Source organism: Dipodomys merriami, unplaced genomic scaffold, assembly GCF_024711535.1.
Source record: "Dipodomys merriami isolate MVZ:Mamm:240054 unplaced genomic scaffold, mDipMer1.0.p SCAF_14, whole genome shotgun sequence".
NCBI lineage: Eukaryota > Metazoa > Chordata > Mammalia > Rodentia > Heteromyidae > Dipodomys > Dipodomys merriami.
Window position 1 is genome coordinate 35,485,926 of NW_027202715.1, and position 15,341 is coordinate 35,501,266.

The following is a 15,341-nucleotide window of genomic DNA, read 5'->3' on the forward strand; positions in this document are numbered from 1 at the left end:
CTCACTTGATTTTTAAAATTTTTCATACTTTAGATCCTTCAACAAAAAATAAAAACAACTACAGTAAACATAAGTATGAATAAAAACATTTGAACCATTTTTCAAGTTTCAAGTGATATCTGTTTCTATGTTGCCAAAGTTAAGTTGAAAATTTGCTTTTCTTTTCTTACGATTATATGTCAAATAGACTATACTTTATTGATAGAATGGTAGCTGGGAGATTATGCATGTTTCCAAAATACAAACCTTTGCTTCATGGCTTTAGCAGTGAGTAGATTCCTTAATCAGAGATAGGAACATGTAAATTCTCCCTAGCAAAGAGCATATGCTTTTATGTATGACCTGAGAATGAATACTTTGAGATTCATCCTGGTGTTCTGCTTCTGATGTTACAGCTAACTTACACTCCTAACTTGGTTTTTTATGTGTTTAGATGCCTGTGACTTAAAGAATCCTTTAGAAAATAAACCTGAGTTTAGGAGTTGTTACGTAACAACTGTGAAAGCAAGGACTGGGGTTTTTTTTGTTTTGGTTTTTTGTGGGGTTTGTTTTTTGTTTTTTGTTTTTGTTTTTGTTTTTTTGGTCAGTTGTGGGGCCTGAACTCGGGGCCTGGGCGCTGTCCCTCAGCTCTTCAGCTCAAGGCTAGTGCTCTACCACTTGAGCCACAATGCCACTTCTGGCTTTTTCTGCTTATGTGGTGCTGAGGAATCGAACCCAGGGCCTATGCTTGCAACACAAGCACTCTACCACTGAGCCACCCTCCCAAAAGCAGGGACTTTGATAGGAAGGTAGAAGAAAGCTGATCAATAATGTTTTGGGAGTCTCTAAAACCAATGAACGTCATCACCAACCAAAAAGTTCCCCAAGATTTTACACCAGTATCAATCTCCCTTCTGTCCTTGCTTTCTACATTTTATTTGTTTGGTTTTGAGGGAAGGGAGTTAGCAGTAGTGGGCTTTGAACTCAGGGCCTTGCAGATGATCTACTGCATTTTGCCGAGCCGGCCTCAGACATGGACTTAAACTATAATCCTGTCTGCTTCCCAATCTCTGCCTCCGAGTAGCTGAGATTTTTAGTGTGAACCACCACAGCTGGCCTCAGAAGCTAAGTTTTAATAGACTCATTAATTTCAGATTATGGGCTGGGAAGGTGGCTCAGTGGTAGAGCGCTTGCCTTGCATACTCAAGGCCCTGGGTTCGATTCCTCAGCACCACATAAGCAAAAAGAAAAAAGCCCGAAGTGGCGCTGTGGCTCAAGTGGTAGAGCTCTAGCCTTGAGCTGAAGAGCTGAGGGACAGACAGCATCCAGGCCTAGAGTTCAGGCCCCACAACCGGACCCAAAAAAAAGAAAAAAAAAATTTCTTGCTCTTTGGTAGTTAATTGGAAATAAAAATAATAATAATAATTTCAGATTATATAAATTTTCTTCTTTGTTTTTAGTATCTATGCTTTATAAATATAAATATAGCTGTATGCAACATGTAGGTGACTATTACAAGTGAAAGTAATATGGTGGTTTTTTGGTTTTTTTTTTAGCTGGTTATAATAATTTAGAAGTTGCAGAGTATTTGTTACAACATGGAGCTGATGTTAATGCTCAAGACAAAGGAGGACTTATTCCTTTACATAATGCAGCATCTTATGGGGTAAGTTCTATGATAACCTTTTAAAATCCATGTAATTTTCAAAGTGAAAGTCAATATTGAAGTGCATATGGAATTTAGTTTGACTTTTTTCATTTTACAGAGAAGTAAAAGCTAAATTATATATAAGTTTTAGCTCTGAAACTACTTGTAAGCTTGCTATGTTGCGATTGTTTTATTGTCTTGCTTAGCACTTCTCTCTTATTTTCAGTGAGATATTATCAATATGTTTATTTGTTCGTGCTCAGGAAATCCATAAGGTTTCACAAGAATTTGTAGGGGTACAGGTACCTTCTTTCTGATTCTGAATAACCCTGAATGTTATGGTCAATGTTCACCAGTATCAGGGGTGTAGTTTGAATAATTGAGGAAGGCTACTAGTTTATAAGTTGATATTAAGTTATAACACATGAGTAAGTTTGAAATCATTAAAGTAGTTTCTTATATAGAATCCTGAACTATTTTCTAAGTAGTTCTCAAGTTACTGAAATTCCTACTGTAATTTTAAGCAGCTACCATAAATTAGTGTCATTTTCAGAGTTAATTTTGAAAATGTGGAGGTAGGTACAGACATCATTTCTTCTTAAGAACTAAAGTGTAATAATATAATATGTCAGACCATAACAGTAGTATTTTCTTTTACAGCATGTAGACGTAGCAGCTTTACTAATAAAGTACAATGCCTGTGTCAATGCCACGGACAAATGGGCTTTCACACCTTTGCATGAAGCAGCCCAAAAGGGACGAACACAGCTTTGTGCTTTATTGTTGGCCCACGGAGCTGATCCTACTCTTAAAAATCAGGAAGGACAAACACCTTTAGATTTAGTTTCAGTAAGTGATGGGCTCTTTGAAAAAACCTTAATGCTTTCCTGACCTTTTAAAATTCACTTGATAGATTTATATAAAATGTCTTTATAGTGAATGTAGCAAAATCTGGTTTTCTGCCCAAACTTAAATTTTAAAATTCTTTGGTATTAAAATTTAAATAATAGAATTATTGATCAGTAATTTTGTACTAAGTACCATGAAAGTAGGAAAAAAAACACTATTAACTGCTTAGGAAACAGTAACAAGCCCTCCATGAATGTTATAATAGTAACAAGATTATAATAGTAACAAGATTGTATAGACCATCAGACTTAGGAACAGTGCCCTGAAGGTAAACCCACCCAGCCTGCTACTAATAGAGATTTCCTTTTCTTCCTACACAACTTCTTTTATTCTTGTTCTTTTCCCCAATAGAATTTATATAGGAGGGTCTGGGAAGGTGGCTCAGTGGTAGAGCGCTTGCCTTGCATGCCTGAGGCCCTGGGTTCGATTCCTCAGCACCATATAAGCAAAAAGAAAAAAGCCGGAAGTGGTGCTGTGGCTCAAGTGGTAGAGCGCTAGCCTTGAGCTGAAGAGCTGAGGGACAGCGCCCAGGCCCAGAGTTCAGGCCCCACGACCGGACCAAAAAAAAAAAGAATTAATATAGGAATGTCAACTATAGCTTCCACCTCTACTTTGACCACTGTAACACAAGTGTAATTTTGCTTGCCAGAGCGGTAAAGAAACAAGAACTCCTTTGAGATGGAAAGGAAAAAGTCTCTTCTACAAATTGCTTTCTACTGAGATTCTACTATTCCAAGCTACAATGAGAAAATGATTTAGTTCAACTGCATCTGGGGTTTAAATAGATTTTCCTTAGCAGGCTGACAATCAGATCATAATTACAGCTTGATTCCTTCAGTTCTTTCAGTTCCAAGCTACTTTAGAAGTAAAATGTGAGAGTTCATTTCCCCCATATGTTCATTCACCATATAATTAAGTGGCAGAGAACAAAATACTTGAGATCATGCATGAGCTTTAGAATATTATCCTAGAATTCTAGCTCTGTCATGGTTGTACATTCTACCAAGTTTCCTAATTGCTAAGGTTTAGATATGTTATCTGTAAGGAGTAAAACATGTCTGCTCAATATGAGAAGTAAATTAGTTAATATATTTAAAGTCCTAGATATGACATCAGACACATGCAATAACTGGTACTATTGTTATAAACAAGTGTTATATACAGACTGAGTGCCATGAAAAGGTACAAATTGAGTGGGGAAAGAGAAAAGTAAAGATTGGGTTGGTGTAGGGTATAAACTGAAAACATTGATTGACTTCTTGCTGGATGTTTTTACCCAGTATCTTGTGAAAGATGGTTTTTGTTGCTAATGAAACAGTAATATCAGTAAGTTTGGGAGAGTTTCCCATTCTAGCAGATTTGACTAAAATTATCTTTGTTACCAAAAAATTTGTTTTCGGTCTGGGAAGGTAGCTCAGTGGTAGAGTGCTTGACTTGCATGCTTGAGGCCCTGGGTTCAATTCCTCAGCACCACATAAGCAGGGGAAAAAAAGCCAGAAGTGGCTCAAGTGGTAGAGTGCTAGCCTTGAGCTGAAGAGCTGAGGGACAACGCCCAGGCCCAGAATTCAGGCCCCATGAGTAGACCCCCCCAAAAAAAGGTTTTTTTTTTTGTTTTCAATTTTGAAAAACAAACATATCACTATTTTCTATTAAATACAAACATTAGTCTGTGCTTAAGTTCTACATATGTTGAATTAGAATAACTATAATAGGGTTAAAAACTGACCTTTTTTAAATTGTTGTGACTATAATTGGTTTCAGTGTCCTTTAATCATATCAAAATTAGGATTTTGTTCATGTTTTGCCACATTTAACAGATTTATTTTGATTTTATGTGGCTTGGAAGGGATGTTTGCAATTATGTTTTATATTTAATAACAATTTAGCTAATCATTCACTTTACCTGTAAAATAATCAAGTGTTTATCAGTATTATATGATAACAGTCTTAGTGCACATCTACTGGGTTTTGTCATGTTTTTTATTGTATCCTACTAGGTATACTGGAATTTTAAATTTTGCTTATGACAGATTTTTCTCTGTTTAAATATACCCTAGGCTGATGATGTCAGTGCCCTCCTGACAGCTGCTATGCCTCCTTCTGCTCTGCCTTCATGCTATAAACCTCAAGTGCTCAATGGTGTGAGAAGCCCTGGAGCCACTGCAGATTCTCTGTCTTCTGGTCCATCTAGCCCATCAAGCCTTTCTGCAGCAAGCAGTCTGGACAACTTATCTGGGAGTTTTTCTGAACTGTCTTCAGTAGTTGGTTCAAGTGGACCAGAGGCTGCTTCCAGTTTGGAGAGAAAGGAGGGTGAGATATTCTGTAATTCAGTCCTGGGGCTTGAACTTGGGGCCTATGCTCTGTCTCTGAGCTTTTTTGCTTGGGGCTACCATTCCACTAATGGCTTTTTTGGTGGTTAGTTGGAGATAAAGTGTCACAGACTTTTTTGCCTGGGCTGACTTTGAACCATGATGTTCAGCTTAACAAAAACTTTAACTGGCATTGTAGCCTCATATTTGTCACTTAGAATGGTAGAAAGTCGTTTTTTAACCTTAAACGTAACTATTAATCTAAATTATAGCCTTTTGTTGTTTTTTCACATTACTAATAAAATTCCTAATGAAACTGTGTCCTTCCAAGTTGAAAGTTGACTCTTACCTCTGCTTAACTAATCTTCAGATGTAAACCTTTGCCTGTCAAAATTCCGCTCACCTTACCCGCAATAATTTGTTTCAACCCCTTTGACCTTGAGATAGCTTCAACCTCCTATATGCTAGCCTTACAAACATATACTACCATGCCAAATTATGGACCTTGTTTTGAAAAGGAGCCTACATTCTGAAAGATAAATCATTGATCTTAAAGATAAGGTTAAAAATAAAATTTAAAACTAAAAATGAGAAGTTTTTGGTTTTTTGGTTTTTTGGTTTTTTTTTTGGTCCAGTAGTGGGGTCAGAACTCTGGGCCTGGGCACTGTCCCTCAGCTCTTCAGCTCAAGGCTAGCGCTCTACCACTTGAGCCACAGCGCCACTTCTGGCTTTTTTTCTTATGTGGTACTGAGGAATCGAACCCAGGGCCTCACACATGCAAGGCAAGCGCTCTACCACTGAGCCACCTTCCCAGCCCTTTTTTTTTTAATTAATTTATTTTTTTATTTTTTGTAAACATACTGTACAGAGGGGTTACAATTACATGGGCAAGATAATGAGTACATTTCTTATCAAGCATTGCAGCCTCCTCCTTTGTTTACCCTTCACATCCCTTCCCAGCCTCCCCCTGCACCCCCCCACCGAATCCTTCCCCCCCCCCAAACTTGTAAAGCTCATTTTCGATATGACAACTTGTACTTCTCAATGTTGCAAGGGGTCCACCTGTATCCTTAAATGACTTGTTTTTCCCCATCTCCTCCACAAATTATACTGACATCAAATATAGTGAAAGCAGGGGTTATACTGTGGGGGAGGGACATACAAAGCAACAAAGAAATAATCTTATAAATGTATTAAAAACAAATGCATGAAAGAAAAAACCTTTAAATACATATCTAAGGGTTCATTTTCCTAACATCACATTATCTGACCTTTTCTGCTTGACTCATACATATACTAGATATTGCAAATAAGGGAAACCATGGGACCTATGTTTCTTTGGGCTTGGCTTACTTCACTTAATATAATTTATTCCAAGCCTTTCCATTTCTTAACAAATGGGGCAATGTCATTCTTTCTGATGGAGGCATAGAATTCCATTGTGTATATATATACCACATTTTCTTGATCCATTCATCTACTGAGGGGCATCTGGGTTGGTTCCATATCTTAGCTATGGTAAATAATGCTGCAATAAGCATAGTTGTGCTGGTGAGAAGTTTTTTTAAACCTGAGAATGCTCCAGTGTTTAAATATCCCTATGAACGTTGAAATGTTACAATTCTTGCTTTTTGTGACTTTTGATTCTGTATTCTGTCCTAACTGGTTACTAGTGTTTTGCATCATCTTTATCTTCACATATATGGTGACATCACAGAACTGTATTATTATAATGCTGATATGTATTATTCTAGGGTAAAAATTTTGTTCTGAGTTTTTTTTCTTTGAATTTCCCAGTTCCAGGAGTAGATTTTAGCATAACTCAATTTGTGAGGAATCTTGGACTTGAGCACTTAATGGATATATTTGAGAGAGAACAGGTAAGTAGATTAATTGTATTGTTTAGTATATTTAGTGTTGTTTACTTGACCTCTGCAATCTGTGGAGGAGAGTTTTTGATGAGTCTTGTTTTAGGGGTCTTGGGATTGAACTTTTATTCTACCATGGAGCTATTCTCACTTCTTGAGAGTGTTTTTTAATTAGTCGCTCTCCTGATTTGGCTTGATTTTGGAATTTCTGTTAAGTGTATAGTAATAAAACAACTTTTTTGAATGGCAGAATTATCTTAGTACTTAAAGTGAGTTATCATTTAACTGTGTTCAGTTCTGTTCTGTCCGTTACTACCCATTCTAAACCTGACATTGCTAGCTAGCTCCTATGGAGAGGAATATGCCAGTCATACAATTGGGCTTTTCTTTTCTTTTTTTTTTTGTCAGTTGTAGGGCCTGAACTCGGCCTGGGCGCTGTCCCTCAGCTCTTCAGCTCAAGGCTAGCACTCTACCACTTGAGCCACAGCTCCACTTCCAGCTTTTTTTGCTTATGTGGTGCTGAGGAATCGAACCCAGGGCCTCATTCATTCAAGGCAAGCACTGAGCCACCTCCCAGCCCTACAGTTGGGCTTTTCTATCTATTACCATCTTAAGCAGTTCTATCAGAATACATTGACATATTTTTGCTGCTGTTACTGTTTTTGTTTTGGTGGTGGTGCTGGTGCTGGTACTGATGGTGGTTATGAGGGTTGAATTCTAGGCCTAGTGCTGTCCTTAAGCTCTTCAGCTCAAGGCAAATGCTCTACCACTTGAGCCACAGTGCCACTTCTGGTTTTCTGGTGGTTAATTGGAAATAAGAGTCTTACAGACTTTCCTGCCCGGGCTGGCTTTGAACCATGATCCTCAGATCTCAGCCTCCTGAATAGCTAGGATTACAGGCGTGAGCCACCAGCACCCAGCTGTTGTTAACTGTTTAGAAAATGTAACAACTGTATACTTGTACCTAAAGAGATTTTTCAGTCTGGTTTATGAAGCTGGAACAAGACCATTCAAAGATGTTTGTCATAGAGTTTAGAAATTGGGTGGGGGGGTGGAGATTATTATGTACTAAACTATCAAGGGACAGCTTCATAGAAAGTTTATAAATTAAAAAAAAAAATAGGCATGATAGTGCAGATATGTGGTTCCAGCTACATGGGAGGCTGAGATCACTGTCAGAACCCCACCTGAAAACAGAAAAGAGCTGGAGGTGTGGCTCAAGTGGTAGAGTACCTGCCTAGCAAATACAGGGTCCTGAGTTCAGATTCTTTTACCACAAAAAAGAGAGTGGGAGAGAATGATTGAATTGCTTCCATTTTGTGAAGTGATGATATATTTTGGGTTTAAAAAAAAGTTAATTTGAATAGTATTGTGAAAGTATAAGTTAGCATGTTATTCAGACTTTGGAGGAACAATAGAAAAATTATGTAACTAAGGTAAGCTATACAGTGATAGTAGAAAAGTTAGTGTAATAGATGAAATGTTTCACCTGACTGTGGTTAATATAAAAGAACATGTATGGCTTGATGTTGGTAGTTCATGCCTGTAATCCTAACTACTCAAGAGATGAGAGCTGAGGATTGCAGTTCAAAACTGTCCTGGGCCTGACTCAACTTCTATTTTACTCCCATTTTTTTGTTGATTGGATGGTTGGTGCTGGTACTAGGCTTGAACTCCATACCTTGCACTCTCACCTTTTCTCTCATGGCTAGCACTCTTAACACTTGCATTATGCCTCCATATCCAGCTTTTTTCTGTTTACTTAGACAGAAGACTCTCTTTTTCTCTGCCTGGGCTGGCTGTAAACTTTGATCCTCAGATCTTGGCTTCCTGAATAGCTAGGTTTATAGGTGTGAGCCACTGGTGCCCATCTGCTAGGCCAACTTATATTTTTTGCTAAATTCAGTTTAGCAAATGGTTTATTTTAATGTTAAAACTGTTCACACAAATACAAATTAAATATGTGAATGTCTCATGTTAAAAGAATACCCATATATGTATGTCTACCTAAAATTAATAAGCATTTTAAATTGTTTTATTTTATAAGATCACTTTGGATGTGTTAGTTGAGATGGGACACAAGGAACTCAAAGAGATTGGAATCAATGCTTATGGACATAGACACAAACTAATTAAAGGAGTAGAAAGACTTATCTCTGGACAACAAGGTATTTCATTTTAATTTATGTTATCGGTGTAAGGCCATTGCTTAGTGTATTAATAACATGAAAATCTGTATGAGAAGATATGTTTAATAAGGAAAGTAGTAACTAGGATTCAGGACACCTGTGATGAAGAATCTGCTAATAGTTATACATCTGAGCTACCAGTATTAATTGTGTAAAGTGTCTACCCAATACAGAAATTTGAAGATTGTCTTAGTTACTGAAAATTGTGATGATTTCTGAAGTTACCCTAGCTCTCAATTTCTATGATTCTAAAAGATCTGGAATTTAAGTATCTCATTTTTTGTTCTGACTTAATAACAGGTAGACATTAAAGGTATCACATAAAATAATGTAGTAAGTCTCTTGTATAAAATACTAAGCTTGGAATGGGGAAAAAATAAGGTGGCAACCAAGGAAATTAAACAATACAAATCTGTATAATATTTTTATTTTTCAATAGTGTTCAGGGCTTAAGGAAAGCACACATTGTATTTACTCGAGAGATGTTAATGTTTCTTGTTTATCAGATCTAGGTATAAAATGTTTCAAGTGTTAAGCCATATTTTAACCTTGTTGTTAAACTGAGAGAGTGGTTTACCCTGAAATATCCTATACTTGAAGTTCAGCTGGAATTATTAAAGAGAAACTTTTCTTAGCAAAGATGGAATTTTCAGGGAATGATGTATGCTGGACAGGATGAGGACCGCTTGTTAAAGCAAAAAAGTAGTACTACTAAAAATTTAGGTGATTCCAGCCGGGCGCTGGTGGCTCACGCCTGTAATCCTAGCTACTCAGGAGGCTGAGATCTGAGGATCGCGGTTCACAGCCAGCCCGGGCAGGAGAGACCATGAGACTCCTATCTCCAATAAACCACCAGGAAACCGGAAGTGGCGCTGTAGCTCAAGTGGTAGAGTGCTCGCCTTGAGCTGAAGTGCTGAGGGACAGCGCCCAGGCCCAGAGTTCAAGCCCCACGACCGACCAAAAAAAAAAAAAAATTTAGGTGATTCAAGCTAAGAAATGTTTAAAGGAATGTGTATTCTGTTCCTCAGCTCTTCAGCTCAGGCAAGTGCTCTGCCACTTGAGCCACAAGTGCCACTTCCAGTTTTCTGGTGGTTTATTGGAGATAAGAGTTTCACAGACTTTTCTGCCCAGGCTATCTTTGAACCAGGATCCTCAGCTCTCAGCCTCCTGAGTAGCTAGGATTACAGGTGTAAACCACCAGTGCCCAGCTCTAAAGAAATGTTTTAAACTAGTGTTATTCAATACAGTTGATAAAGTAAATGGAACTAGATGCCAGTGACTGAGGCCTATAATCCTAACTACTCAAGAGGCTGAAATTTGAGGATCACGGTTTGAAGCCAGCCTGGACATAAAAGTTCTTATGAGACTCTTATCTCTGTTTAATCACTCAAAAACCAGAAATGGTGCTGTGGCTCAAGTGGTAGAGCGCTAACCTTGAGCATATAAAGGCTCAGGGGACAGCACCCAGACCCCAAGTTCAAGCCCTGCAACCCACCAAAAAAAAAAAGTATATAAAATATAGCCAGCCATGAGCTGTAATCCTAATTACTTAGATGACTGAGATCTGAGAATTGCAGTTCAAATCTAGCCAAGCCCAGGCAAGAAAGTCCATGAGATTTTTAACTCATATTAACCACCAGAAAGCCAGATGTGGAGGTGTTGCACATGCAAGTGGTAGAGCACTAGCCTTGAGCAAAAAAGTTCAGGAATAGCACCCAGGCCCTGAGGTTAAGCCCCAGGACCAGCAAAAAAAAAAGGTAAATGGACTTCACATGCCAAGTATACACTAGAATAAAATACTTAAAATATGAGAAATATTACTTATCTAGTATAAAGCTAAATTTCATAAGATAAAAGAGGAAACCCGGCACTGATGTCTCGCACCTATAATCCTAGATACTCAGGAGGCTGAGATCTGAGGATCGGGGTTCAAAGCCAGCCAACTCTTATCTCTAACCACCAGGAAACTGGAAGTGGCATTGTGGCTTAAGTGGTAGAGTGTTAGCCTTGAGTTGAAGAGCTCAGGAACAGGATCCAGGCAAGAGGGAAAACTTATGATTCCTTGGATACTAGTTTATAATAGAGCTACCAAAAATAAGAAGAAATAGAACCTTAGTTGTAGAATGTCATTGTAGCTATTAAAATACCTCATCTGGTATAATAGTGGTATTGGGTGAATACTGGGGTAACAGAAGTGTTTTAGGAAGGAGCTAAATTAAAAAAAAATCAGTCAGTGTATGTATAAACTAAACAAAGTCAAGTTATGATTATATTGAAAGACTCAAGAAACAGTGACAGAAATACATATTTACCTCCAAATGGTAGAGGTGTACTCTCTCTGGTCCTGTAGTTACTCCTGATACATCTAGCTATACAATTGAGTAGAAGCATTTACTTCATGGAGGAAAAACACAATGTTGACAATGGCTATATCTAACATAACACATCTGGGTCACTTTCCTGCATGAAGTTACTAATTTGCTGGATTTCATTTGAAGCCAGGATTACTTACTGATTTATAAAATGGAACCAGTAAATACCTGTAGTGGTCTTCTAATAGTCTCTTGTCTTCTTGACTTACCAGCCTTACCTGTCATCCAGTGCATCAAGTCACAAGATGCCAATACTGACTGGTCTTCCAATACTGGTGAATTTCTTGGCTAGGGTTCACTGGCCTTAGGCATTTACCACAGTCTTTATTCTGCATAATAGTTTGCATATAGTCTTCATAGTTGCTCCTCTTAAGTCATCAGAGAGTGGCTTGTTGGTAGTAGTTGTTTTTTAGATCACAACTCAGAACTGGAATCGTCCTCTTAATCTTCAGGCACTAGCCCTGAAGTAAAAGATTACCCAACCTGAAAAAACAGCAGAAGCTTGGAGATTTTGTATAAATTTAAAAAGGAGTTGTATTATAAAGATGCCAAAGAAGATTCTGTTTGGAATTTCATTTTTAAAGATTTTATAAGAGGGGTTAGGGAGGTGGCTCAGTGGTAGAGCGCTTGCCTTGCACGCCTGAGGCCCTGGGTTCGATTCCTCAGCACCACATAAGCAAAAAGAAAAAAGCTGGAAGTAGTCCTGTGGCTCAAGTGGTAGAGCGCTAACTGAGCTGAAGAGCTGAGGGACAGCGCCCAGGCTCAGAGTTCAGGCCACACAACCAGACCCAAAAAAAAAAAAAGATTTTATAAGAGTAAAGGTACAAAAAAATAGGGTTATCTTGACCATTGACATTTAGAAAGGACAAGTTCATTGCTGAAGTAAGGAATCTATCAATCACTCTTATGAGTAATCAGATAAGAAACTTGATGGACTTCAATGTAGACTTAAGATTACCTGAGACTGTATAAGTTCGTCTCATAATTCTGCCTCACGTTTACAGAAAATAAAAAGAATAACTAAATGGTTACATAGTTCTTGAAGGGAATAATTTGGAGAAGAAAACATACAACTCACTGAGAATAGCAGATAATAAGCTAGATTGCTCATGCCTGTAATTCTACCTACTCAGAAGGCTGAGATCTGAGGATTGCAATTCAGAGTCAGCCCTGACAGGAAAAAAATCTGTAAGACTCTTACCTTCAGTTAATCACCAGAAAACCAAAAGTGAGGGCTGGGAAAGTGGCTCAGTGGTAGAGCGCTTGCCTTGCATTCATGAGGCCCTGGGTTCGATTCCCCAGCACCATATAAGCAAAAAGAAAAAAAGCCAGAAGTGGCACTGTGGCTCAAGTGGTAGAGCACTAGCCTTGAGCTGAAGAGCTGAGGGACAGCACCCAGGCCCCACGACCAGACCCCAAAAAAAAAACAACAACAACAAAAAAAAAACAAAAAACCAAAAGTGGAGCTGTGGCTCAAAGAGGTAGAGCACTATCCTTGAGCAAAAGAGCTCAGGGACAGCACCCAGGCTCTGAAGGACAAAAAAATAATCATGAGTGGAAACAGTATTCTAGTTTGAAAAGATGAGAAGGTTCTGGAAATAGATGGTGGAAATGGCCACAAAACAGTGTGAATTACTTACTGAACACTTAAAAAATGGTTCACATGGTAAATTTTATGTTATATATATCTTACCACATTAAAAAAAATAAGAAATATAGAAGAAAATAATTTTGCAAAATACTTCAACAAAACTCTTAGAATTTATGAAGTTATAAATTAGTGATCTAAATGCAGTGTGATATCCTAGTTTTGATCCTGGGAGTGCTAGTAGGAAAACCTACTGAGATCCAAATTAAGCCTATATTAATAATTTTTGAAACTCATACGGTACTCATACAATGTATATAGCCAGAGGGAAGTTGGGTGAAGGATATAAAGGAATCCTTTCTATAAATGTAAACTGTTCTAAAATTAAAAGTTTTTAAATTGGGCTGGGAAGGTGGCTCAGTGGTAGTGTGTTTGCCTTGCATGCATGAGGCCCTGGGTTCAATTCATCAGCATCACATAAGCAGAAAAGGCCAGAAGTGGCGCTATAGCTCAAGTGGTAGAGTGCTAGCCTTGAGCTAAAGAGCTGAGGGACAGTGCCCAGGCCCAGAGTTCAGGCCCCACGACTGGCAAAAAAGACAAAAAAAAAAACAAAACAATCAAAGTAACTTTTTTTTTTTTTTTGGTCGGTCATGAGGCCTGAACTGTGGGCCTGGGCACTGTCCCTCAGCTCTTCAGCTCAAGACTAGCACTCCAACTTGAACTACAGCACCATTTCTAGCTTTTTCTGCTTATGTTGTGCTGAGGAATCAATCCCAGAGCCTCATGTATGCAAGGCACTCTACCACTGAGCCACCTTCCCAGCCCTGTTGTTTTATAGGCACTTTTTTTAACCTTTAAATTTTAATTTTGTTTCGTAGGTCTTAACCCATATTTAACTCTGAACAACTCTGGTAGTGGAACAATTCTCATAGATCTGTCTCCTGATGATAAAGAGTTTCAGTCTGTGGAAGAAGAGGTATGTTCATATTCCTTAAATAATGGAAAAGATAGGTCAGTCATACAGACACAGTGTTCCATTGGCGAAGCAGGTACAAAGCCTAGAGTCTCAGATAAGAGCCAGAAATATGTACATATTATTTGCCCAAGATATTTGTATTTTAGCATTGTTTACAAATAACTCTTGGGTCGGCTGAAAGTTTTGAATAATGCCCTTCTTACACATTGAAGCATAGGTGCCATGTGAATTGAACATAGAAATAGAAGATTTAGTAAAAACTTTTTTTTTTTTTTTTTTTTTTTTTTTTGCCATCCTGGGCTTGAATTCAGGGCCTGAGCACTATTCCTGACCTTTCTTTGCTCAAGGTTAACATTCTACCACTTGAGCCACAGTGCCACTTCTTTTTCTGTTTAATGTGGTACTGAGAAATTGAACCCAGGGTTTCATGCATGCTAGGCAAGCACTCTGCCACCAAGCCACATTCCTACCCCCAGTAAGACTTTTTTAAAACTCAAGAAAGGCCAGTTCTTAATGAAATACCTATTGTGCTTTGTCTAAAATCAGTAGGACCAAAGAAATCAGTGTTTTACTTTTTAGTATGATAGGTGACTAGCATTTAGCTTTATATTTAATCACCTCCTATTCTTGTTTCTTTTTCTTCCTGTAATTTACATTATATAATTTTTTTTTTTTTTTTTGGTCTGGTCGTGGTGCCTGAACTCTGGGCCTGGGCGCTGTCCCTCAGCTCTTCAGCTCAAGGCTAGCGCTCTACCACTTGAGCCACAGTGCCACTTCCGGCTTTTTTCTTTTTTTGCTTATATGGTGCTGAGGAATCGAGCCCAGTGCCTCAGGCATGTAAGGCAAGCGCTCTACCACTGAGCCATCTTCCCAGCCCCTATATAATGTTTTAAATGACTGACTAATAGCTACCTCTAGAAAGCAGTACTCATGAATTTATAATACCTATATCCTTTAAACAACAAAAAGTTAAAGACTTAAATTCTCAAAAATAGAATTAGATGAATCAGAAATTTGTATTCCCCAAGTCATACATAAAAGTTAATTCACACATTTTAACTTATTTTCCCATCAGATGCAGAGTACAGTCCGCGAGCACAGAGATGGTGGACATGCAGGTGGCATCTTCAGTAGATACAATATTCTCAAGGTAAAATTAATAAAAGTAAAAATAAAGTCTCATGGACTTTTCTCACCAGTCTGGCTTCAAACTATGATCTTGAATAACTAGGATTACTAGCCTGAGCCACTGACTCCCAGCTAAAGCATGATTTGTGTATGTGTGCACATGTGCTGGTCCTGGGACTTTAACTCAGGGCCTGGGCACTGTCCCTAAGCATTTTTGTTCATAGCTAACACTTTACCTCTTCTGGCTTTTTTGGTCATTTATTGGAGATAAGATGACTTTGCTGCTCAGGCTAGATTCAAACCACAATCTTCAAATCTAACCTCCTGAGTAGCTAGGATTAAAGGTGTAAGCCAGATACCAAGCTTATGTATGTC

The 15,341-nt window shown here is 38.3% G+C and overlaps 1 protein-coding gene across 3 annotated transcripts in view; it reads left to right on the forward strand.

Moving 5' to 3' along the window:
• Nucleotides 1-15,341, forward strand: part of Tnks2 (tankyrase 2) — an 88,744-nt gene that overhangs the window by 60,831 nt on the left and 12,572 nt on the right. For 2 of the 3 annotated variants that reach the window (XM_070021186.1, XM_070021187.1), the window contains 7 exons: nt 1,536-1,645; nt 2,288-2,476; nt 4,594-4,846; nt 6,643-6,725; nt 8,761-8,881; nt 13,741-13,838; nt 14,914-14,988. In XM_070021186.1, the coding sequence (XP_069877287.1) occupies nt 1,536-1,645; nt 2,288-2,476; nt 4,594-4,846; nt 6,643-6,725; nt 8,761-8,881; nt 13,741-13,838; nt 14,914-14,988 (929 nt within the window). The remainder of the gene's footprint in view (nt 1-1,535; nt 1,646-2,287; nt 2,477-4,593; nt 4,847-6,642; nt 6,726-8,760; nt 8,882-13,740; nt 13,839-14,913; nt 14,989-15,341) is intronic. The other variant, XM_070021188.1, reaches the window with a different exon arrangement.